We start from the raw sequence: 26,247 nt of genomic DNA on the forward strand, positions 1-26,247 counted from the left end.
ACCCACGCCAACACGAGGAGAACATGCAAACAACACACAGAAATGCCAACCGGACTCGAACGAGCCACTTTCTTGCTGTGAGGTGACAGTTCTAAACACTAAGCCACCATGTCGCTATCAAAATATTAATATATAAATAATAAAAGAGTAAGCATTCATTATATACTGTAATAGGATTGTATATTTTAAAACAAACAAAATGCTGCACAGGGTGGTTTTTCTTCACATGTTTAATACTGGGAACCAACTTTGCCTTAAGCCAAGGCTAATTTCCTAATCCTTATTCCAAGCATTGAAAAATCCTGCAACCAGCAGTGAGATTTTGAGCAAAAATACTCAGTTGGCTTGATATAAGACATGGCCTTGAATACAGATGCAAAAGCAAAAGAAACATGTACCAAAGAGCCATAAGATCTTAAGAACATGCTGCAATACTTCACAGTGACCCTTTAATCTCGGTCTCCCGCCAACTCTGTCTCTCGTTTCTCTTTTATGGTTCTTACAGCCATGGAGGAGCGAGCACGTCTGCGCGCTGAACGCAGGAAAGAGATGGAGGAGCTGAGGAGACACAAGCAGGAGGAGAAACTAGTAAGACCTGCTCATCTTCAGTGAAGGAGTCAAGAGAACATGATGATGAAAGCATCATATTTTTGCTTCATCAGGCTCAAATGAAGGCCGCTGAGGAGGAAAGACTGAGAGCTGAGGAAGAGGAGAAACAAAGGGAGGTGGAGAGGAAGAAGGAAGAGAAGAGGCAACAGAAGAAGGTGTGTGGAGAATACTCATATCATCAGGGTTTCCCTGGGGTCATAAAATGTCTTAAATCTCAAAAGCTAAATTTTAGGCCTTAAATCTACTTAAATGTTGTGGTGTAGGTCTTAAATCTTTTTTAACAGGTCTAAATATTCCTGTTAACTTCTTTTTTTCTTAATTTTATTATAGTTATAGACTGAAGTAACTGACAGCTATGTTTTGTTCTGTTCTTGGTAAGGGTTATAGAGTTTGTCATGGATATATTTGAAAATTAATTTAAAAAATATTCAAAAATTATTATTAAAGAACAAAAAACTAAATTGTTATTATTGTATTAATAAATATATATAATTTTAATCATTTTTTGACAGAGCAAGAGAAAATTGTTTCTTACTATTTAGCATTTAGCCCTGTAATAGTCTAAAAAATCATGGTCTTAAAAATGTCTTAAAAAGTCTAAAGTTTAACTTAAACCTACAGAAACCTTGATCAAGCATTTATGGGTTTTACATTAAAAGATGCATGGTATTGTCAGTGGTCATTATTAAACTGGCAGCATGAGTGATCCGGCCAGCCAGAAAGAACCTAAGAACTAAAAAAAACTATTTCTGAGCAGAATTTTGTAAAAAAAAAAAAAAATAATAATAATAATAATAATAATAATAATAATAATAATAATAATAATAATAATGAATAAAAATTGTGCGGAATGATTTTGAGAGTTTAGGAACTGAAATCCCAACACATGAAATTAAAAATAACACACATAACATAACATTTAGAACTACAAAATGTCAAAAATCTGTGGATTTCTCTGAACGCATATTCTGTGTGGGCCTGGGATACCTCAAATAATGCATCTAGTAAATATAATTATGATTTCCAGCTTTTATTAAATGATGAAAAGTGTAAATATATACAGTTTTTAGGTACCAGAATGGCACTGTGCAACCAATCAAAAAAATATTTAAACTGATAACCACAAAAAAACACAAACAATTACAGAAGCATGATTCCACCATAGGATTTAATATATTTTTCTTATTATGCAATGTAAATATACTATTTATTATGTAATGTAGATATATATGTACAAAGTCTGAGTGTACATATCATAATTTATCAATCTAATATTTCAAATTAGAAATATTAATCTAAATTATTAGAGTTAGAACTGTTCATCTATAAAGTTTATGAGCTTTTTTATATATTTTTTTTCATAGAAATTTGTATTTATTATTATTTTATTTTATTTTTTATTATTTTATTATTTTATAGGCAGTTTATTCTGCAGTCTCACAGTTCTGACTATATTTCTTGCTATTGAGTGTATATCATCCAGTTTTGACTTTATTTGGAGTTTAATTTAAATAGAAACATTTTGTGACTCTTTGCTTATTAATAGGGAGGAAGTTGAACAGGTGAGTTCTTTTAAATATTTAGGTGTGGAAATTGACTTTCAATTCTCTTTTGATAAACACTTAAAGAATGTTTTTTTAAATGGCTCAGCAGAAGTTGGGTTTGTTGTGAAAAGTTTTAATATTGAAAAGGACATTTTGATTGTCGCATATAAATCACTTATTGAGTCTGTTCTTACTTTTACCACTGTAGCCTGCTTTAACTACCTCTCTGTTAGAAGCAAAAAATAAACTTTTAAGGTTGGTAAACGTAGCGAGTAAAATAATTGGTGAGAGACAAACACCTCTCACTGATTTATTTATAGCAGGGACAAAAAAGAAAAACCTCCGCTATTGTAGAAGACTCTTCCCATCCTTACATAGTTCCTTTAAGTTACTTCCGTCTGGTAGACAGTATAAAGTCCCTTTAGCAAAAAAGGCTAAGTACAAAAAGACATTTATTCCCACTGCTATTGTTTTTAAATAGGATTTTTTTAAATAATTGTGTAAGTGTATTTATGTTTTGTTGTTTGTGTGTGAGCCTATATCTAAAGACAATTTTCTAACACCTGTGGGATAGACAATAAAGTTTATTGAATTGAATTGAATTTTAACTTTTGTTTTCAGAATTGCAACTTTATTTCTAACATTTTCAAATTTCAACTACCAATTCTGACTTTGTTTTACTCAGTTAATTTCTCGAAATTTTGAGTTCACTTCTAAGACTTTTCTTTTCTCAGAATTTGAAGATATGAATCGCAATCTTAATCTCTCAGTTCTGAGAAATAAAAGTCAGAATTGTCTAAATAAAAAGTCCCAATTAGCTTTTTAATTTTTGTTTACTCCATGGCGAACACACTGATCCATACAGAATAACGCAGCACTGTCCAGAAGAGTTTTAAATAAGAGAGTGCATTTAAATAATGTTTATGACAGTTTAATAAAAATGTCCTCATGTTTATGCACACAGCTCTCAGTTTGTACATTTTAGGAAACTGTGTGTGGTTTAATGTTAACTTAGAGAGAGCTTGAGAAGCAGAAGAGAGTCGAGCACGAACAGGAGCAGTCAAAGCGGGCGACTCAACACTACCTCACAACCCTGTTACTGCACCGCGGCCTGACACCCTGGAGACGCCTGCTGGAGCAAAGCCATGCCAACACACAGGTCAGACTCACTGCAAGCACACACATAACCTGGGTTTCCAAACTAACATGAAACAAACAAAAAAAGAAACAACCTCAAATGTAAATTAAGTATATTTACAACAAATTGTTTAAGTAGCAGCTGGTTGGTGGTATTGTTAACCTAGTAATCGAGGATCCAAATAAAAAAACACCTGTTCAGGAAAGCGGAATAATCACATTTATTTAATGTGTTACATCAGAATTAACTGGCCAAAAGTTTCCACCTGCGTTAACTGTTTTTCTCACAAATCCAAAACCCCTCCTTAATATTTTGTGCTTAAAACTATTAAAACAATGTGATGGACTATACAGTAGCTGTTTATAGGCACTTTGGTTAAGTGTTTACCACGTTAATTTATTCAGTAATTTTACAAATGCCATTATTCACATTCACTGTTTTTCACAAAAGTCAAAAACCAACTCAAGCGAGCATTCATAGTCACAGCTCTTTAATGTTCACTTCATTAAAATGTATTAGGCAATCTACCATTATTTAGCATCATTTAATTAGGGGAATTTCCCCCCAAATATTGTTTCTAGAGTTCCCACTTAGATATGCTTGACATTTAAAGTAGGTTTGGCATGCTGTCCCGGGAGAGAACCCTGAGCTCGGAGATATTTGAGTCTAGGGCTCCCGCCCAGTCAATAAGCTTATCAGGAGATCCGAGATTAGGTAGGTCTCGATAGCTCCCCCTTTAGAAAGGGGAGAAAAAGGAGGAGATGGGGTGAAAAGGGGGATTCTTCCAAAGCGAAGATAGAGCAATAAGGAGAAAATGATCCATTTATATTAAGCTTGGATCACTCTGATTGGATTATTACTGATTACGGATGAGTGGCCAGCAGTGCTCAATCATATCACGTGCTCCTCTCGAAATTAGTTTATGAAACTTCACTTAAAACAATTAAAGCAAAGTGATGGAACAAAACTGTCGGGTTAATGTTTGTTACGTTACAAATTTTCCAGCAGATTGTTTCAACCTTATATACATTCACTCTTTTTCGCAGCAAAAAAAACCCACCTCAAGAATTTTTTCTACCATTATGGGATTTTATTCCTTAAAATGTTGTGTTTGAAGCAATTACAACAATTTAATGGAAGCAAAGCTCTTCATATCACCTTAAATTAAAGGAGCCATATTATGCCCCTTTTTACGAGATGTAAAATAAGTCTCTAATGTCCCTAAAGTGTGTTTTTTTTTTTTTTTTTTTAGCTCAAAATGCCTCATTAATAATAATTTAGAACTCTTTGAAACTGCCCCTTTTAGGCTTTTAATCCAAATTGTGCTGTTTTGGTTACTGTTGCTTTAAATTTGAATAAGATATAAAATTTTCAAAAAAATCATTTTCAAAAGAACTTCTATGTGTCAGCATAGCGCAGATTTAAAAACAGGACTAACGTTTTCTCAATGAAAACTGAACATGTCAAAAGAAGTGGCTCAGAAGAAGGTCATGAGATTGCGGTGTTCATTTGTGCATCCTAAAACTCCACATAATGCCTCTTAGATGCTGACATTATCTTCGGCAGGTACATCGCGAAATTCTAACCGTGGACGGCTGCTTCTCATTCAGGGCTGTCTATGCCAGGGGTTTTCAAACTGGGGGCCGCGGCCCCCTGGGGGGCCGCCAGATGGCGCTAGGGGGGCCGCAAAGAAATTTTAGATAAGGGGTAATCAATGGGCCCACTGAATGAATTTTGTGTCCTGCATCATTCTGAAGGTTAATATATTTTTTATTATAATTTGAGCTCAAAAGTACTGCAAAAATGAAGCTTTATGCTTATGTCATTTAAATGCAGTTGACACTTTCGTGACACAGGGAAAGAAGCGCAGCGGCCCGCCTCTGTGCACGGGGACTTTTATTGAATAAGCGCTTCTGGCCGGCCGCTTCCTGTGATTTTTGGCGCTTGTCTGCTGCACCTGACGGCGTTTACCTTTCACTTACGCTTACCTCTTTTACGCTAAACAACTAAATGAATGCTCAGGTCTATTTACTGACAATATTTCAGTTAAAATACATGATCAATAAGAACATTATCGGAGGCTAAAAGCACTTCCCTGTATATGGCTTGCGTTCCTAAGTAACCGATCAGCTGGGTACTGCGGAGTGCGCGCCTCTTTGCGCAGGCTTAACTCATAGGGAACAAATAGCATTTTAAAGACACGGCAAAACATTGCACCTCGTCCACAGCGCGCCGCGACAGGCTTTACACTTTGCATTGTACACATATCAGACGGTCCTCTTTGCAGCATGGCAAACAAACATTTTAAAATTGTAAAGCAAAAAGTGCTGCAATAACAATGAATGGAGCTGTCATCACATCAGCGAGTTCTCAGAGTTTCACCCGTTACACTAATGACAGCTGGATGAGCTCTGCAGTGGACCACTTACTCACATTGGTTCATAACTGGATAATTAAAAAAACTAAATTGTATACACCCTGAATAAAACCACTATAGCCTATAAAAATTATAATGTATCTGTTTGTGTTATGTTATAGGGCTAATTAATTATTAAATATTAAAATGTATTAGCGCTCTGTATTTAATGGAGCTCAACATATCTGATCAAATTTTAATACTCTGAATATAAATGCATTTTTTTCAAGATGTTCCACTTTTTACCATATTTATTTGTGTAATTAATTTAAATGTAATGTTCAGTATTATTATTAATAGAACAAACTGGTATGAACATTTTAAAGTCAGCAAAGCTTCTAAAATTATGCAAAGTAAAACATGTGGCTCTTTGAACTTGAATACCCAATTCTAGATTGCATTTAGGAATTTTTTTTTTATCAGTGTAAGTCAGGAGTGTCAACCTGAGTAAATTATGATGTGCACAAAAAAAAGAATAAAAATAAGCAAAACACACTGAACCACTACAGCCTCCATTGTAGTATTGCTAGTAACAACAGTAGAGTTAACTGTTAACAGGCTGATGAATGACAAAACTCTTTAAAACTTCAAAGCTTTAAATCTTTGGATACATTTAGACTCTCAGCTGTAAGGGTAAATACAGAAGAGTCTAGCTGTGCATAGGCAAAAAAAAGCATAAAAATGGCATAAAAAACTGTGTAAACGTGATGACTCGAACACAAAATATGGCTTGATGGAATCCAGTGAGAGCAGACCACAATAAACACTGTGCATGAAGATTTGATCAATAGATTGAAGCACTAAAACCATGTCAACTCAACTAACATCTTACAAAAATTAATCCAGATAGTGAATAATATAAATTTATTGAATAATATATAATAATATAAATGTATTAAATAATACAATTAAAAAAAATTAAGTACAGTTGTTCATTTGAGGGGGTGGCGTCATTTTTAATTTTTGGGGGTCCCCGAAAGAATTCGCCCAACACAAAGGGGCCCTCAGCTGAAAAAGTTTGAAAACCCCTGGTCTATGCCATGGTCACACTAATACGTTTTCCTTTAAAAATGCATATTTTTCTCTTTGTTTTGGCTTTCTGTCCACACTGAGACAGCATTTTTAGGAAGCAAATCTTTTTGAAAACACTGTCCAAAGTGGATCAATTAGAAAATTGTAACAGATTTATTAAAGATTATTGTCAGCTTGTATATTGCCTCTTTTCTAAGGACATGGAATGTTTACTAAATTGTTCAGTGGCAGAAGCAGATTAAATTGTGAGATTTTGCTGAAACATTTTAAAGGTGCAGTATGTAAGTCCGACACCCAGTGGTTGAACTAGGTATTGCATTCCTGGATCAAAACACACGCAAGCGCAGGTTTCCAGACAAAAGTCTGCCTGACTATTGAGCCTAAAGGCTGGTTCAAGGCTGATTTAAATAGTGTTCTAAATAAAAGCAACGATACGTGATAGAAGGAATATTTTCCACTAGTTTTTTTCCATTAGTATTTTTTGTCCTAACCAACACCTCAAATTTATATTTTAGAAAATGCTTCTATTTCTTGCAGCTGAACAACAGGATAAACTGACAGTGATCACCTCAGGTACACCACATGTGCTTAATTCAGTGTTAAATGCTAATAATGTGAGTTTAAATGTCATTTTTCATGACATTTATTGCCATACTACTGAAAGCAGCAGTAGACAGTTCACCTCAGATTTTGAAAATAAAATAAACCTTTCGAAACAGAACTTTAGACTCAAAACCAACACATATCAGTGATTCAGCATGTACACTTACTAATGTCAAAGGTTTAATATGTATTAATTAGATTATAAACCTTACCATTTCATAAATAAGTGCATATTCTGTGCTTCTGAATGGCTGTGTTTACATTTCTGTCATGTTTCATCTAAATGTCAAAAACCACAACACCAATATTAAGGGATTTATTTAATGGATTTTTTTTCTCAAAATTTGGCGTTTCCATCACTCGTTTCTGATACAGTACTTTAAAACAGGGTGATGGAAACATAGCTATTCATGTCCTAGAAGATGAACAATACAGGCCATTCGCCCCAATCGCCCGCTTTCCAGACAAACACTCACACAATCAATTATTCATCCAAAGAGTTATGGGTTGCTCACACACACAGACAGGAAGACCAGCTGTTGCCTTGCATTAACTCTTGGTCCATTCCCCAAATTTTAATGATGTTTACAGTATACTGTTGCGTTTCCACCTGGCTAACCACCTGTTTTTTTGGAAATAAATGAACAGACAGCAGATATCTGAGATTCAGGAGGAAGATGGAGTGACAGAGATGCAAAGAGATGAAAAAAAAAGCCTTTGAGTTTGAAATTTGCATTGTTTTAGATATTGACCGCACATCCACGAGTCCTGAAACCTGGAGGTCCAATTAGCTGCGAAACTAATCTAGCATGTGCCTCTGGAAATCCAGCAGCAAGTCAGCAGGGAAAGTTTGCGATCCACATAAAGCATGATGACGCTGTTAATTAAAGCAGACAGTTATGTATGTGTTTTGGGTCTCCTCCAGAGAGCGGAGGATCATTACACACACACTTTGCAGAGACGCTGTTTGTGTGTTTGGCGGCGGTGTGTGTTCGAGGTGCAGGCAGAGAGAGAGGCCAGTGCCTGTCTGATGTACCAGCGCATCCTGCTACAGAGGACTCTGAAGAGCTGGAGGAGGGTAATGGACACACTCATACATTGGGAATGAGGCCAATTTTGGGTTACATTTTTAGAATAGAATTTAGATTAAGACATTAGAGTAATAGTGGTTTACGAGGACTCTCCGTTGGCGTAATGTATCTTATACAGTTTTAAAAAATGCTTAGTTCACTGTAAAAATGCTGGGTTCCACATAATGCCTTCATGTTGTAACAACACAAAACAATTAAGTTAAATTTTTTTTAAGTGCATATGGCCTTACACTACAACCAGTGGCAACATTTGAATCTCAAAAGACCCCGTTAAGTACGACTTTTAAACATTTTGAATTATAAGGACGCATGATATGTCCTCATAAATCACCTTAATAGAGTACAACTAGGCCATACATACAGTTAGGTCCATAGAAAATTTGGACATCTAGACAATTCTAACATTTTTGACTCGATTCACCTGCACAATGGATTTGAAATGAAGCGTGCAAGATGTGCTTTAACTGCAGACTGTCAGCTGTAATTTAAGGGTATTTACATCCAAATCAGGTGAGCAATATAAATGTATTATAGGTGAATTGGGTAAGCTAAATTGTCCGTAGTGTAGGAGTGTTTGTGTGTGTGACTGAGAATGTATGGGTGTTTCCCAGTGATGGGTTGCAGCTGGAAGTGCATCCGCTGTGTAAAACTTGCTGGATAAGTTGGCTGTTCATTCTGCATAACATTATTAGCTCTCCTGTGCGTTTTTTATTCTTTTTCAAATAAACTTTCAAATAAAGTGCTGTTTCACAGAGAGCTTTTATTTCCAACACATTTTTAAGCATATCTTTAATATTTAATTTTTAATGACAATTTTTTTTTTTTGTTTAAATCAAAATGACAGTGCATTAAATTGTTCTCGTTATTTTGTAAGATACTAGTATTCAGCTCAACATGCAATTTAAAAACAATCCTTTTTCCACAAGAAAATTTTTTTTTTAGGAAATACTGTGAACATGCTCCATTAAACCTCACTGCACTCTCAGAAATAAAGGTATGTGAGCTAATATGTACCTAAAAAAAAGGTATCAATATGTACCTAAAAGGTCCATATTAATACCATAAAGGTACATATTAGTACCTAAAAAGTACAAAAGTGTTCCTCTTAAAATGTCTAGGTTCTAATGTATACTTTTGAGGTACCAATATGGACCCTTTAAGTACAAATGTGTAGCTTTTGAAAAGGGAGCACCAGTGACAGCTCACTTAACTTTATTTCTGAGAATGTGGGAAAATATTTGAAAAAGTCTATAAATTACACAGGAGAGCTAATAATTGGTCGTCTTATCAACTTAATACAAAATAACAATTTAATTGACTTTATTAAGCTTAAGACATGTATAACATGTATTAATTATAATAAATATTAATACATTTAAATAGATTAATTCCTGACTTAAAAATATATAGTTTATAAAAATCTATTCCCTGTCCGTGGTTATTTTATTTCAGTATTTATTTGTTGAAGAAAAATAAATAATATTGAATTCAATAAATTTTTATTTCTGTTGCGTTTTACAATGTAGATTGTCAAAGCAGCTCAACACAGTAGTTCTAGTTAATTGAAACTGTCAGTCCAGTTTTCAGAGTTGAAATTCAGTTCAGTGTGATTTAAATTTCACTGCTGAAAGTCCAAACACTAAAGAGCAAATCTATTGATATAAATGTAAAGTTAAATAAAGTAACTTCATTACAATACATGACTTATAATTCATATTTTCTGAAGAAATTGTCAGCTGTGCATCACCAAACTTGCCACCAGGGCTATGTAACTGGCAAGATGTTCAAGATACTGACCAAAGCAGAAAGTGTGCACTGCCAGTTTATATACCCAATTTTAATGTTTAGTGTTAGCAAAGTTTATAAACATTCATTCATTCATTTTCTTGTCGGCTTAGTCCCTTTATTAATCCGGGGTCGCCAGAGTAGAACGAACCGCCAACTTATCCAGCAAGTTTTTATGCAGCAGATGCCCTTCCAGCCGCAACCCACCAGCGACCTTGAAGTGAGGCGACAGCACTACCTACTGCGCCACTGCTTCGCCTTAATAAACATTTTTTATACCCAATTTTAATGTTTAGTGTTAGCAAAGTTAATAAACAATTTTTTTCTCCAATACTTGTCAGTTAAAAGATGTGCGCTTTATACTGGAAGCACGAGCCGAGCATTTCTACAAGACAAACATTCAGAGGAAAATGTTGACAGCACTGCTGGATCACATGACAGAAGAGAGGATAACAGCCTGGGATGATGAGCAGCGGGCACAACAACACAACAACAGGTCAACAAACATACAGCTTTATGTTGCTTTCCTTCACCTTTGTTGCCATTAGGCTGAGGCTACAGGTTACACTGGGACATTTTCATTTGAACACAGTATTTTACATGATCAAAATGATCATTTTGATTATCATTGTCCATCTTTTTTAGTATTTCAGGAAAAAAAATCTCCATCCATACTACATGAGCGGAAACGTGTCAGATACTAAAACAAGCTTTAAAAATGTAGTACAAAATTGCTGTTTTTTTATTTTTTGATGAAATTGTTTATTAATCCCAAAATACTTAAAAGTATTTAGTATTAAAAATAGCCTTTATTATTCAAACTAAAATGGTTTGGAGGATCAAACATTCTAGAGTAGTGTGGATGTCAGACATAATTATAGAAAATGTTGTGTTTTAAACAAAAACACAATTTTGTCAATGATGTAGCCAGAATCTATCAGCAGTTTTTAAGCACCATAAGTCTATAAATCTCCTGTGCCTTAAGCAGTGTTGGGCAAGTTTTTAAAACTGTATTTAAATTACATTTCTAATTACTTTGTCTGAAAAGTCATTTAATTACTTTAAATACTACAAAAACAAATTAATCTCTTTTAATTCTCTAATTTGAGTCAAAAAGGGCTTTTTAGCTTTACAAAAAAAATTAATACTTAAGAAAATGTAAACATACACACATATATACAGTTGAAGTCAGAATTATTACCCCCCCCCCCCCACCCCCCCGTTCATTTTTCCCCAATTTTCTGTTTAATGGAGAGAAGACTAGATTAGATAGTAAGTTTTAAAAACTCATTTCTAATAACTGATTTATTTTATCTTTGCCATGATGACAGTACGTCATATTTTACTAGATATTTTTCAAGACACTTCTCAACAGTTACTATACCTATAGTTACTTACAGCTCATTTTAAACTTTAAATGGGTTTTAAAAAATTAAAAACTACTTTTATTCTAGCCAAAACACAACAAACAAGACTCTCCAGAAGAAAAAATATTATCAGACATACTGTGAAAATGTCCTTGCTCTGTTATGAATCATTTGGGAAATATTTAAAAAAGAAAAAAAATTCAAAGGGGGGTTAATAATTCTGACTTCAACTGTGTACAGTATATACGGTTTATTGTTTTTCCTTTTTAAAAAATTCCCAAATATATATTTTTACACACACATATTTCCATGTCCCAAAGCCAGTTTCTGTGCACAACGATCAGGTTGTCGTGGTCCTAACTTTCGACCACCACCCGTTCCACAATGCACCGGCCCCTTAGAAGTGGTGGGCCTGCAGGAGGAAGGTCTCACATCAATCCTTCGGGCTGAGCCCGGCCAGGTTCCATGGGAAAAAATCCGGCTACCAGGTGCTCAGATATGAGCCGCAACACCAAGCCTGGCTCCATAGCTGCAAGGCCAGGGTGCTCCACCGGAAAAAGGTGGTTTGCCATCTTCAGGTTGGAGAAGAGTCCTTACCCCAGGTGGAGGAGTTCAAGTATCTTTGGGGTTTTGTTCACAAGTAAGGGGAGGATGGAACGTGAGATTGACAGGAGGATTGGTGCAGCAGTAATGCGGTTGATGTACCGGTCCGTTGTGGTAAAAAAAGGAGCCGAGCCGAAAGACAAAGCTCTCGATTTATCGGTCAATCTATGTTCCTACTCATGACCAAAAGGATAAGATCTCGGATACAAACTGCCGAAGTGAGTTTCCTTCATAGGGTGGCAGGGCGCACCCTTATAGATATGGTGAGGAGCTCTGTATGTAAATGTAAACTTCATTATTCAGTAAATTCTATTTGTTTAACAAAAAATTCTATGACTCTGCCACTCTGAATTGATTTATACACTAATGTTGCATTTATTTAGTATTTAATGCAAGTACAATATAAGTAACTCTAAAACTCTAAAATACTCTAATACTCTAAAAAGTAATCTATTACTTTACCTTTTTACCGGAAAAGTAAATTATAGTAACGAATTACTTTGTACTTAATTACACCCAATACTAATCTTAAAGCAACACACTATACTATGGCTAGGAACTTTACTCTCATTCCAGCGTAATAAGAAACTCAAGAAACTTTGCTGTCATGTTGATATTACAAACAGTGATATTACGCAGTGCCTGAACATAGTCCCTGGCTAGATAACTACTTTAGGTAACAGTGCTGCATAATATTTCTGCAGCCATAGTAGAAAATAGCTGATTTTCATTTTTCGTCGATCTTAATACACGATGTAACTACAGAAGAGTGAAACTGTAATAGGAAAATTATTATAACGTTTTTTTTTTTTGTTTGTTTTTTTTTTGCGAGGTGCTAATGGTCTAATCTGATTCAATAATCTATGCTAAGCTAAAAGTGTTGTTGGTTTAACTGTAGACGACTTGTCCAATGAGCTTATTTACAAAAAAAGTGGAGTGCTCCTTTATAATAAACATGTTTGGTTTATTCAGATTTGGAATAATAAAAGTTGTCTTTGTAGGAGAGCTGTCAGGAAGTGTTTCTCTGGCTGGACGCGTCTTCCTGTGGTGCTGCGAGAGGAGAGAGAGCGAGAGGAGCGCAGAGAGCAGCTCAGACGGAAAGTAGCAGAGATTCTGCCCGACTTCCGCTCTTCCCCTATGGACTCCCTGTGGCGCTAAAGTAAATCCTTTTCAACCGCATACATCCGAGCTGTACGGGACTTGATCAAATGACAATCAACACATCTGCAGCTTGATGAGCCGCTGCGTTTAAGCTCGTTCATGCTCATTTATTTTTACACACTACAGTTGAAATGAACAACTTGTAGAATGAAGTGCATTACATTATCAAGCAGAGACAAACAAACAAACAAACAAACAGACATCTGGATTTTGAAGAGCTGTGCTTAAAAGGCTTCCATTTTTGAATTTGATTTAAATAAGATGCGATCATTTGTGCATAGATCTGTCGCCGTCGTAAGCATATAAACACACAAACACTAACAACAAACATGAAGCACGATATAAAAGATTCATTCTGGGATGACAGTTGTAAAGCTGTGTGCTGTCAGGATGGAGAGGTTGCATCACTTCTGATGTCCTGAAAAGGCTTTAAATAAAGCCTGATACTGAATGTGCGACACACTGTGGACTTTGGAGAAGAAATATTAGATGGTACAATCCATTATTGATCAAACTAGCTGTGAATCACAACAGAAATATTTTTTTAGAAAAAAATATATTGGTGACAGTTATCTGTGCTGTTCATAAATAAAGTTTTGTTCATGTTCTCCGTGCATTAACTAATGGTAAGAAATACAGGTTTTAATTTAAACATGTTTCATTGATGAATGTAGAGGTTCAATTAAACTAAGATTATTAAATAACGTAGAAGAATTCTTAAAGGTGCAGTATTTGTGCTAAGTTTGACACCCTGTGCTTAAACTAGGTATTGCACTCCTAAATCAAAACAAACGCAAGCGCAGGTTGCCAGATTGAGGACAGGAGCTAGTGATTTAAACAGTGTTCTAAATAAAAGCACCGGCACCCAATAAATTCTAACAATGTGAGTTTGAATGCCATTTTACGTGACATTTATTGCCACTGAAAGCAGCAGAAGATAAATAAAAAAAGATAGATAAATAAAAGAAAAACATTTGAAATTTAACTTTAGAACTAAACACATTTGAGTGATTCAGCATGTACATTTAATAATGTTAAAGAGGGTTATTATGTATTAATTAGATTATAAACCTTACCTTTTGTGAGGGAGTGCATATCCTGTGCTTCTCAAAGGCTGTATTTAAATTTCTGTCGTGTTTTGTCTGGTAAAAAACAGCCCAATTTTTTTATCACTGCGTATCTGGTCATGTAGCATGTTGTTAGGACACGGGGTTACAATGTAACCTGCTCACCTATTTGCTTATTATTAATCTCATGTAGAACTGAATCTGCGTCTCATTTTGAAGTCTGTTACTGTCCACCAGAGGTCGCATTTTAGTCACACACGCATACTTTCAGAGCCTTTCTGACTGAATGAATGAAATATGCTGTTTTCCGCCAAGGAAGTATAAATTGGCTAAAAATATATAATTGGGTAATCTGGCGTTGGCCAAGTTACAATTACCAAAACAAAGGCAGCCATTAACACATTTTCAAAGCAGAATATCTGAAATCAGTTTTTTATCTGAAATTGTTTTTCAGATAAACAAAAATGTTCACTTGGCATGTTTGTTAAAAATCTTCAAACATAATATGTATTTTTATGCTTTAAAAGAGTCAAACTTGCATACAGCACCTTTAATTGCTAAAACTACTTCATAGTTACAAACTGAAGGAAACAATACATAAAGTTTCAAATGTTTTTTCCTGACTAAAATGACTAATTAAATCAAAATAAATCTAAAAAAAATTCTAAATTCTAAAAAAATGTATATATAAATTAATATATTTAAAATAATACATTTTATTGTAAAAAATGTTAACGTTTGCAAAATGTAAAAGGATAAATATGCATGTATGAATTCTACTTTATTATTATTTATGGATAATAAATACTGTTGAGAAACTGTTGGCCATTAGTTCATATAAAATAATACAGTTAACTAATGTCCACAAATGATAATACCTTATAGTAAAAATGTAACCAAAGATGTAACAGTTTATTTTGATTGAAATGTTTCAGTTTAAACAATAAAGTGTGAATGGACAAATACAGCTATGAAAAAAGGAAGGAGAGCACTGAAAAATGTTCAGTTTCCCTGGATTTATGAGATAGTGTTGTGTTTGAGAAAAAAACAACACATTTTAGTTTTATTCTGTAAACTACGTGAAATTTTTTTACTTAAAATGACTTTTTTTTGTTGCTTTTTTGCATTAAATAACAGAAGATCCCATGTTTTGAGACATTTATAGTCTTTTTTTAGACTACACAATACTGTTATACTGAAATTATTCAGAAGGGTTAAATAACCAATATTTTGGTTTTGTTAAAAACACTGGTTATTCAGACCAGTTCTCATTTAAAATCTATAAATGACAACATTTATGAATGTAATAATTATGTGAAATTAGGAGAGAAAGAAATATCACACCTTTACAGAATATTATAAATATTAACAATTTACTCAAACCCATGCCTACTAAATCCAGAGAATTTTTAAGTTGTCTCTTAATTCTTTCCAAAGCTGCAAATGCAAAGTTTTTTATCCTAATCCTTTCCATTTTTAATTACAGAAGCTAATTAGTAAGAACTGATTTGTAAACACTGATCCTCACCTGAGTAATAATGATGTGACAGACATGTAACACTACAACACTGCCATCTGCTGACTCTGAGGAGGACCTCCAGCAAGAGCCTGGAACCAATGTTCAAGACATTAGGTAGCACAACATGATACTTCACTGCCCAGCACAAAGTACATCCTAACATTTCTCTAAAAAATACCCATCTCACTTTTAAACATATCCCAAAAATATCCCCATCATCATCATTTTTCTGTGAAAATACACAATGATCTATTAAAATCTAGATCTATTGGACCTACAAAATCCTGGAGGGGCTGCCAGTAACCATTGACATTCATAGTAGGAAATACAAATACTACAGAATTAAGTGCGAACAGGTTTGTGACATGTGAAGGGTGAGTAAAAGATGGCAGAATTTTCATATTTGGGTGAACTATCCCTTTAATTCTTTCTATGGAATGCCATGCAATGAGATATTTGTGCAAATTTGGGTTATTGGTTTTCCATAAGATTAGTCAGTACCAAAGCCAAAACAGGAATTAATCTTTCAAAATAATTTAAGATCATTGTGCAAAAATAAGTACACACCATATGATTGTGATTTTAAAAAATTAAGTCAGACAAAGAGTTGTAGGAAATTCTATATCATATTTATATTATTTTCCTTATCCTAAATATGATCGGTCACCACTTTTTATGTTAATAAATAGAACTGTTTAATAAAACTGTATTTCCATATTCTCAAAGAAATGTTTAACAGATGATGTTCTCATTTATGCTAGTCACTGTATAAATGCTCAGTTTCTACACCAAATCTTCTGTTTTGTGCCCTGCTGGCTGTGTATCTTCAGTCATGGTCAAGAACTCAGTCCAGTTGCTCCAGAAGCCTCTGGAATAATGGCCGGTGTGGACGATGAGACCCCAGAGGCGCCTTTGAGCGCTCTTCTCTCTGAGGGCCAGACGTGCCTCTCGCTCTGTCACGTTCAGGCTGATGTTGAGGATCTGCAGGAGCAGCAGGTGAAGCAAACCTCCAGTCACGATACTGCTGTACCAGGCACAGGTGAAGCACAGCGCAGAACTGAACACGCAAACAAACAGCTCATTATTGAACACTTTATTATTAATAGAATGCTGAATACTAAACATGAGCAGTCTAATGCTATGAAGAGTCATATTAACACATTATAATAAAATAATCTGAACTGTGTTTTGAACTGAACCTAAACTGGCACACTCAGAAGAACCATAACAATAATACTAAAACATAAAAAGGGGTAAACTATGTGCCCTTTAAAGAGCTGTGTGGGGATGAACAGAACTTTAAAAGGCACTGTAAGACTTGAGATACCACAAATACCTTGACGTCTTTGACAATTCAAATATGAGCTAAAAAAACACAGAGACAATCGGCTCCACAACCCACAAGGTGGGAATGCGAGAAAACCAGCTCCACTCCATTCCTTCATTTACATTTGAAGCATCCCGGTTCACCCACCCTCTCTACTGTACATACTGTACTCATACAGAATGGTCATTTCAAAATCTGAATGTTCTAAATCAACCCAAGTGACTTTATCTATCATGTTTGATATCATTTGAAATGTCTCAGTGTGACTGATGCAATGGTCTCATTCCCTCAGAAATAGACAATCAAAACAATAAATATATAACTTCAGGTATCTTTTGAACCACTGTGAAGGGTGTGCCTCTCCTATAGACAGAAACTCTTTCACTAAAGGCAAATGCCTTTTGTTATTCACGCAACCCTTTCCTCGAGGTGATTCTTGGATTAACTACTTAAGGTAAAGTTTCTAAATGTTCGGCGCGATTCTGTTACCCAGATCAGCCTACAACGTAGAACTTCATGTTCCATGTTGTGTAAAAAAGTCAGGTATGCATTGTTTAATCTTGGATTTATCTTTGATAATTTGATGTCTTGTATCGATCGTTTATAAATTGACTGAATAATTAGCATAACACACATTTACCTGACTATTAAATTATGTTTGAACATATTTTGCTTACTCTGTAATTATTCATTCTAGTAGATTACGCTGTATCCTTGTTTTCCGCACTTTGTGTCAGGTCAATAGATGGACTAAAATCCAGTTAAGATGGAGCATTGGGCACACTAATTGTATTTTAGGGATCCGACTGACTCTTGATATTGATTCAAGTGTACTTAGGTGGAAAGGGCGTCAACTTCCGGCTAGGAAAGGAGTTGCACAACTAACCTAGATAGGGTACCCGACCCTTGTTTGAAAGTAATGTTATTCTAAATTAAGTGTATATGGGAAACCATGGGCTTGGCTAAACCAAAATTATTATAGAGTACAGTAGTCAGTTACATTTATAATAATGGCCCTAACCTCTGATTGGAAGTGGTATTATCTTTACAAAATGGTGTACATCTAAGGAGAAACAATCAAATTACTTTAGAATGAGCAAGCATGGGAGCAGCCATCTAAAAGTAGTAGTCATCTACCTCTGTTTAATATTCAAGACTGACAAGAGTGTGACCATGAGGGATGCCATCGGCCGGGGCGATTTCTCTGAGCGACATGAGCACCCGAATGAAAAAATGTAATAATAACGAGTGAAGACAAAAGGTTCAAACATTTGTCTAAATTATATAATGATATAATCTTCTTAATGTTTTATGATTGGAGTCAGATAAAACGAAAGATAAATATATTATAATATTCTAAACCACCTCATATTCAAATTGGAGTCAGATATGAGTTAAATTTGAAGTGAATCAACATTGAGCACTGGAAAGACTGAAGAGGCAGTGAACCTTCAACCACCAGTGGACACCTCCATTGGACCAACTGGGCGGACCTTACAGCACATTATGACATTTTTTTTATTAAAAAACCCAAAACATATTGTGGCGAGGGGGCGTGGCCGAGAGCCGTGGGAACGGAGTGAGGCCACCGCGTAAGTGGATACACCTGCTGTGCGCACCTGCCTCGAATCCCACGGAAGGAGCTCTGGACTAAAAAAGGAGGAACGATGGCAGAGGAAGCCAAGAGAGGACCGGGCCCGGACATATTTTACTTTTGCTTTCAGTTTGACGGAGCTGCCGTCCGTTTGTTTTCACTGTAATGAAGTTTACGGCCCTTTGGCCGCCGGGAAGAAGGAGGCGGAGAACCGACGCAGGTTTAAATTATTTATTAATAACAGTGACGGCAGCTCCTCACGGAGACTGCCGTCTAAACCAAAACAAACGGACAAACTGAAAGCAAAAGTAAAATATGTCCAGGCCCGGTCCTCTCTCGGCTTCCTCTGCCATCGTTCCTCCTTTTATAGTCCAGAGCTCCTTCCGTGGGATTCGAGGCAGGTGCGCACCGCAGGTGTATCCACTTACGTGGTGGCCTCACTCCGTTCCCACCGCTCTCGGCCACGCCCCCTCGCCACACATATATTTTGCTCTAGCATGTTCTTAAATTATCCTAAATGTTTTGAAGAATGTTCAAATCCAGAGAAATAAGCCATTTTCACTAGTCTCGGTATTAGCACCTAACATCATGTTCCCAAGGCAGGATTTGCAAAGAAACTGGGATTAGAATTTCATTAACAAGCAGTTGGATAATAAAATGTGTGAATTAAAAATTAAATATTTATATATTGTGTAAAATAGTGTAATTATTAATTTATATATTGTAAAATAACCCGCAACTTCTCTCAGAAGCAGAAGTTCTAATATTTGAGCAGGCCTTGATGTTGATGTGGAGAGCAGCAGATGATGTTTAGAAAAGGGATTTGTGTTCATTTTCTTCTCTGCGCTCTGCTATGGAGATAAAAATTGATGCGGTGCATTTGAAGCAAAAAGTCAACAAAACCCCATTAAATTGACGATTCAAAGTGATGCTTCAGAGGGGAAAAACATCTTTTTCCATGAATATCTAATGAACTGGAAGGAACAGAGGCAGTGAATACAAAGAGAAGTGTGTGTGTGTGTGTGTGTGTGTGTGTGTGTGTGTGTGTGTGTGTGTGTGTGTGTGTGTGTTTGTGTTTGTGTGTGTGTGTTTTTTCACCTGTATTGACTGTAGACATCGGGACAGTAGAAGAGAGCAGTCAAGACTCTCTGATCAGGACACACACTTGCCAGAACCAGACTGATGCCATAAATCGACGTCAGCAGGAAGAAGAGCAGCGTCAGAAGGAAAGTGCGGTGATTGGCCAGTCCAACACAACTGTTGATCCTGATAACAGACACTGAGCTTCATTTACACAGATCACTTACACACAGGGTCAGGTCTATTACACACAGGCTGACAGGAAGAACAACACATTTAGCAGGCACTTCAATGCACTTTAATCCAACTATATTTCAAAAATGGCTTGTTAGAATATATATCAGTATATACAGTTGAAGGCTAAATATTAGCCCTCGAGGAAATTTCCACAGTATTATCCTACACTGTAATAAAACGCATGGTTCCACTCAATTCATCCATGTTGTCCCAACACAAATTGGTTAACTCAATATTTTTAAGTGGAGGGTGTCACGGTGGCATAGTGGATAACAATCGCCTCAAGGTCGTTGGTTTGAGCCTTGGCTGGGTCAGTTGGCATTTCCATGTGGAGTTTGCATGTTCTACTCGTGTTCGCTTGGGATTCCTCTGGGTGGTCCAGTTTTCCCCACAAGTCCAAAGACTTGCGCTAAATAACTTAATTGGGTAAGCTAAATCGTCCATAGTGTATGTGTGTGAATGACAGTGTAGGGATGTTTCTCAGTAATGGGTTGCAGCTGGAAGGGCATCCACTGTGTAAAACATATGCTGGATAAATTGGCGGTTCATTCAGCTGTGGCAACCCCAGGTTAATAAAGCAACTTAGCCGAAAAGAAAATGAATGAATTTAGGTGGACTGAACATAAAACAATTAAGTTGTCCCAAAGAAATCTCAAGAATTGTGTTGTTTCATCTCATTTAAACAAGCAGCAGTTTCTGTGTGTGTATTACATTTTGTTTTCAGGAGAAAGTTTTATTTCTTTAAATTTGGCTAGAATAAAAGTAGTTTTTTATTTTTTTTAAATCAATATTATTGTGATTTTTCTATTATCTATAGAATTATCCACTGTTTTCAAATGACTTGCCTAATTAACCGAAGTTTAACCTAATGAACATAATTAAGAGTATTAGTATCTTGCAAAATAAGTAGTAACGTAGTTATGTACTGTTATTATGGCAAACACAAAAGTTGGTTATTAGAAATTAGTAAAAAAAAAAAAAAGTATTTAAAAATGTGTTAAAACAAATCTCTACTAAACAGCAATTGATAAATATTTGAAAAAGAATTAAGTCCACAGAAGGATAATAATTGTCTTTTAAACAGAAATGTTTATATTTTTATATATGTTTACATTTTTACATAAATGTTCGCAAAAGCTTGAACGTGGTTTTCCTTTAGTGTTGCTTGTACTATGGTAAAAATTCAGTTGTCTAATATATATATATATATACATACATACATACATACATACATACATACATACATACATACATACATATATTCCAGCCACAACCCATCTCTGGGAAACATCCACACACACACACCCATACACTACAGACAATTTAGCCTACCCAATTCACCTGTACCACATGTCTTTGGACTGTGGGAGAACCGGAGCACCCGGAGGAAAGCCAATCCAGGGAGAACATGCAAACTCCACACAGAAAAGCCAACTGAGCCGAGGTTCGAACCAGCACTACCTACTGTGCCACTGCTTCGCTCTAGATGAATTTAGTACTGTTTATTTATGACCATGAAAACTTTCCCACATATTACTTCTTAGCTTGTATAGTTTATAGTTTTTCTTTTGAATTACTTTTGTGAAAAGATAAGTAAAGTTTATTTATAAACTAATTTCGAGAGGATCGAAATTAGAGCCCGGGGCTCAAGGATCTTATGAGCTCAGGGCTCTTGCCAAACAAGCTTTATAATTAATCATCAGATAAGTTTGAACTCTTGAAAATGATATTTCATCTCACCATGTTGCAATGCAGAGAACTTCAGGGGCTACATTTAAATTTGAATAAAAATTAAAGATTGGCAGTTGGCATTTCTGTGTGGAGTTTGCACCCCCCTCCCTCCCAAAATATGACCCAAAAATATTATAAAACTGCACTGAAATGTACAAACACAAAAAACACAAAACATCTAGCGTTTCTTTTTCTCTGTCAATTTAAAGCAAACCTACCAGACACAGTGATGATCCAGCCTCAGCACACAGACCCCACAGATCCTGCAGTGTCCGGCTCTCTGAGGACGCACCACCTTACACACAGCACACCAGTTCCTCTTCTGAACGCCTTCTTCTTCTTCTTCTGTCCCGGGTTCACCAGTGTGTTCAGATGAAGCGACCCGACTGCCTATGACCACCTGATGTCGGGCTCCATTCAGATATACCCCATCTACATCAGGCGGAGTGCTGTGATACGTCACTGTACTGTGAGTCTCAGATGGACGAGGTCTGACCAAACCTGGCCCTCTTTTGGTGAGCATAAGGAAAATAACAGTGAGAGCGACACCAGCCGTCACCACAGCCAGCTGAAGCTCAGTGACTTCCCCTCGAGGAACCACCTGCGTGAGGAACAGGTAGAACATGTAGAAGAGGGAGAAGAGAGCGAGGCCGAGGAAGAATAGAGTGCGTCCTTTCTTTCGGTGAGTGAAGAAATAATACCACAGGACAGTGATGGGCATGGCTGTCAGCATTATAATTCCCAGCAGGTAGTGCAAAGCTGCAATGTGCAAAAAAACAGGCAGTAGAATGAGAGGAGGGATGAGTGATACGTCTATTTGTCGGGCACCGGATATCCAAGGCACCCGCAGACGGTCATTGATGGTGGCCAGTGCCCGAGACACAGAGTCTGGGTTTTGAGGCTCCTTGTTCATCCATCTAGAAAAGAAAATATGTTTTCAAGTTCTTCATTTAAAGCAGCGGTCTCGAACTCAATTCCCGGAGGGCCGCAACTCTGCTTAGTTTAGCTCCAACCACCTCAAGATCACACCTGCTTAATGGTCTCTAGTAGTCCTGAACACCTTGATTAGTTGAATCAGCCGTGTTTAATTAGGGTTGGAGCAAAACTGCAGAGCTGCGGCCCTCCAGGAATCCAGTTTGAGACCCACTGTTTAAGGGGATGGTTCACTGAATACTAAAGATTATGTCATCATTTGTTCACTTTCACATCACACAAACCTGTAAGAAATCTCTTCTGAACACTAATGAAGTCCCTTCTGTCCATCTATTAAAAATCTACTTCCATTTATTTTTCTAACCCAAAATTATGACACTCTGAAATTAGTGCCGTCAAAAAAGTTTGATTAATCACATCACAAATACTACTTTTTAAAAAAATATGTGTGTACTGTGCATATTTATTATGTTTGTGTGTGTGTACACAATATATGCATGCATGCATATTGTTTGCATATACACTCACCGGCCACTTTATTAGGTACACCTGTCCAACTGCTTGTTAACGCAAATTTCTAACTAGCCAATCACATGGCAGCAAATCGATGCATTTAGGCATGTAGACATGGTCAAGGCGATCTGCTGCAGTTTAAACCGAGCATCAGTATGGGGAAGAAAGGTGATTTAAGTGACTTTGAACGTGGCATGGTTGTTGGGGACAGATAGGCTAGTCTGAGTATTTCATAAACTGCTGATCTACTGAGATTTTCATGCACAACCATCTCTAGGGTTTACAGAGAATGGTACAGAGAATCTTGAGGCTGATGGGCTACAGCAGCAGAAGACCACACCTGGTGTCCCTCTTGTCAGCTAAGAACAGGAAACTGATGTTCCAATTCACACAGGTTCGCCAAAATTGGACAATAGAAGATTGGAAAAACGTTGCCTGGTCTGATGAGTCTTGATTTCTGCAGTGACATTCGGATGGTAGGGTCAGAATTTGGCGTCAACATGGATCCATCCTGCCTTGTATCAACGGTTCGGGCTGGTGGTGGTGTAATGATGTGGTGGATATTTTCTTGGCACACTTTGGGTCCGTTTGTTAGTTGCCATTGCTTTTGTAATCTGTGGTTTTGTTTTGATTTATTTTATTGTTATTACACTTGTCAAACTAAATCAGTCAGAAAATAAATACAAATAAATAAACATAAAATGTTCTAACGGCAAATTAAACAAGTAGGTTTTAAAAAGATATTCAAAACCGGTAATTGAAGAGGCTTGTCTAATATACAAAGGCAGCACATTCCACTATTTAGGTGCAGCCATGAAAGTGATATGGATTTTGAACGACATGTGAGCAAATGATGACCATTTGCCATTTTATTTCATGTAAATATAAATACTTTAACCCACAGTTAGATTTTTTTCACTCACCTGTCACAAGCCTCATCCAAATCCTCACAGTCACAGCAACATGCCACCATGTGACTGCGACTGCCATGACGGTCAATGTACTCACAACAGCACAGAAGTTCATCCGGATCTGCTGCTCGACTAGATCTCTTCTTCATGATGGACATCAACTCATAAAACAAAGAGACCGCATTCCTGTAAGAGAAACAAGTTTACAGTTCAGATGCATGTCTCAGTATATTAGTACTGTATGGCAGAGACCGACTAATGGGCAGACAGACACTGTATATTCTGTGGTCATTAATCTGGCAAATCCTAAAATGATATGAATTAATCATCTTTATAGGAAATTTCCTAATACAATATTCTCTTCGAATTAAAGACTGGAGTCTTGTCTAATGTAAAGTAATAAGATTATGATAAAGACATTTTTTAATTAAGTTTTAAAAAAATAATGAGTGCAATTAACATAAAAAATTTCAAAACTTGTTGACAGCACTAACATTTTAAATAATAAACGAAGAATAATATGTAATTAAACAAAAACTAAGACTACAGAAAGGTAAAACTACAGAAAGCAATATAAAAGTAGGGAAACGCTAGATTAAAGAACTGACGTTACAAAGAGAAAGAAATCCTTCTGGCTGTAAACTTAAATAGGACGTAAGTTACGCTTTTTAACACGTTTGTACCAGGTTTGTACCTACAAACTACTCATCAGATAGAAGGCAGGAAAGTGAAAAAAGACAGACTGACCATCCAGAACACGTCAGATAACAGAAGAAGTACGATAATAGGCAAATGGACTGATTGGGAAATTCTCGTAAGGCTGAGAGCATAGATCTTGTACTTACAGCACTCACAACACATTCATATTGCAGGAGATGAACTTCCTTTCTAGTACTGTAAACATGCTCGCCAGCTGCCTCAGGTTGGATTTCGGAACCTTCTAGTCTTTTAGCCTTCTTCCCCATAGGAACTTAATCATTCATTTCACAGAATCGAAGAGTGGCTGAAAAAAACTATAGCAAGTAAACTAGTCCAAATGTATGAAGTTTACTTCGAAAAGCACCAGGAAGTAGCGTGACATAAACACAGCAGCAGCAGTACGCCGCTGTGTGTCTGAATTGTCGAATGGAAACGCGCTTTGTCCTGGTCTTCCTGACGTCAGTGAAAACTAACCATTTCATTACCTCTCGTTGTAACAAGTGGGGGTTTTTCCATTCATTCATTCATTCATTCATTCATGCATGCATGCATACATTCATATAGGTTTTACTGAATGACGAATTTTTTTTTTGTTTTAGGTTGTTTTTACACAGTCTGAGGCTACAGAGTGTCTACACGTACGTTTTAATACGTTTAACAATTAGTATAAAATATACATGCATGCTTAATTAATGTTCAATCTAAAACCCTGCATAAGCTATACTTATCTAAGGAGAAACTGCAGACGTTTCCTCAGATATCTCCACTCTGTATTAGGTGTAAAACAACAAAAGGGTCCCTAACCCACTTAATACGGTCGTGTCCTAAATTACAAGAATTTGTAATTGAAAATATATTTGATGTGTTTTTCTAAAGTTTTTTAAACCATGTCCACTTCTAGCTGTTGTTGCGATATTTAGTAACTTAGAGATGTTTAATAAATATAAAGACAAGCCATGTTATTTGGTATGGTAATTGCCAAAAGGATGATTTTGAGGTGGAAAACTGAATCTGTACCTAAATTTGGTATGTGTAGTAGAGATCATAAACATACTTTCTTTGAAGAGGTTTTCATAAATAAATAATGATATATTGGATTTATTATTATTACATTTCTCTGTTTACTGGAAAAACAGTTTTACCTACCAAGTTCTCTGTATGATCAGAAAAATAAGCTTTTTTTTTAGGAGGATGATTGCTATTTAATTTAAAGAGTACAGTAAGTCCTGATGTGCAGTGCAGTAGTTCAACGTGCATGCTCAGTCCTCAGTGAATGCGACAGCACAT

The 26,247-nt window shown here is 36.1% G+C and overlaps 2 protein-coding genes across 11 annotated transcripts in view; one reads left to right on the plus strand and one right to left on the minus strand.

The window, feature by feature from the left end:
* The window catches only part of ccdc191 (coiled-coil domain containing 191), a 28,288-nt gene extending 14,319 nt beyond the window's left edge, over nucleotides 1-13,969 (plus strand). For 4 of the 9 annotated variants that reach the window (XM_073940332.1, XM_073940334.1, XM_068217061.1 and 1 more), the window contains 6 exons: nucleotides 506-588; nucleotides 663-764; nucleotides 3,169-3,312; nucleotides 8,268-8,420; nucleotides 10,560-10,714; nucleotides 13,190-13,969. In XM_073940332.1, the coding sequence (XP_073796433.1) occupies nucleotides 506-588; nucleotides 663-764; nucleotides 3,169-3,312; nucleotides 8,268-8,420; nucleotides 10,560-10,714; nucleotides 13,190-13,346 (794 nt within the window). In that variant the 3' untranslated portion in view covers nucleotides 13,347-13,969. 9 annotated transcript variants of the gene reach the window in all.
* A 2,344-nt stretch (nucleotides 13,970-16,313) lies between these two features.
* zdhhc23b (zDHHC palmitoyltransferase 23b) lies at nucleotides 16,314-25,376 on the minus strand. 2 transcript variants are annotated; one of them, XM_073940272.1, is made up of 5 exons: nucleotides 25,107-25,376; nucleotides 24,274-24,447; nucleotides 22,123-22,821; nucleotides 19,955-20,122; nucleotides 16,314-16,916 (listed from the first exon to the last, which is right to left on the minus strand). In XM_073940272.1, exons 2-5 carry the CDS (start codon nucleotides 24,417-24,419, stop codon nucleotides 16,898-16,900), a joined length of 1,032 nt encoding a protein of 343 aa, XP_073796373.1. In that variant the 5' UTR covers nucleotides 24,420-24,447; nucleotides 25,107-25,376; the 3' UTR covers nucleotides 16,314-16,897.
* Between the last annotated feature and the right edge of the window lie 871 nt (nucleotides 25,377-26,247).

This window comes from Danio rerio, chromosome 24 (assembly GCF_049306965.1).
Source record: "Danio rerio strain Tuebingen ecotype United States chromosome 24, GRCz12tu, whole genome shotgun sequence".
NCBI classification, from domain to species: domain Eukaryota; kingdom Metazoa; phylum Chordata; class Actinopteri; order Cypriniformes; family Danionidae; genus Danio; species Danio rerio.

Excerpts from the sequence above, each read along its gene's own strand:
- zdhhc23b (XM_073940272.1), bottom strand. The coding sequence starts at position 24,419 with ATGTCCATCATGAAGAAGAGATCTAGTCGAGCAGCAGATCCGGATGAA. Across the intron at positions 22,822-24,273 it reads TTGGATGAGGCTTGTGACAG|ATGGATGAACAAGGAGCCTC; the intron begins GTGAGTGAAAAA and ends TTTCTTTTCTAG. Across the intron at positions 20,123-22,122 it reads CTGGATCATCACTGTGTCTG|GATCAACAGTTGTGTTGGAC; the intron begins GTAGGTTTGCTT and ends GTCTGTTATCAG.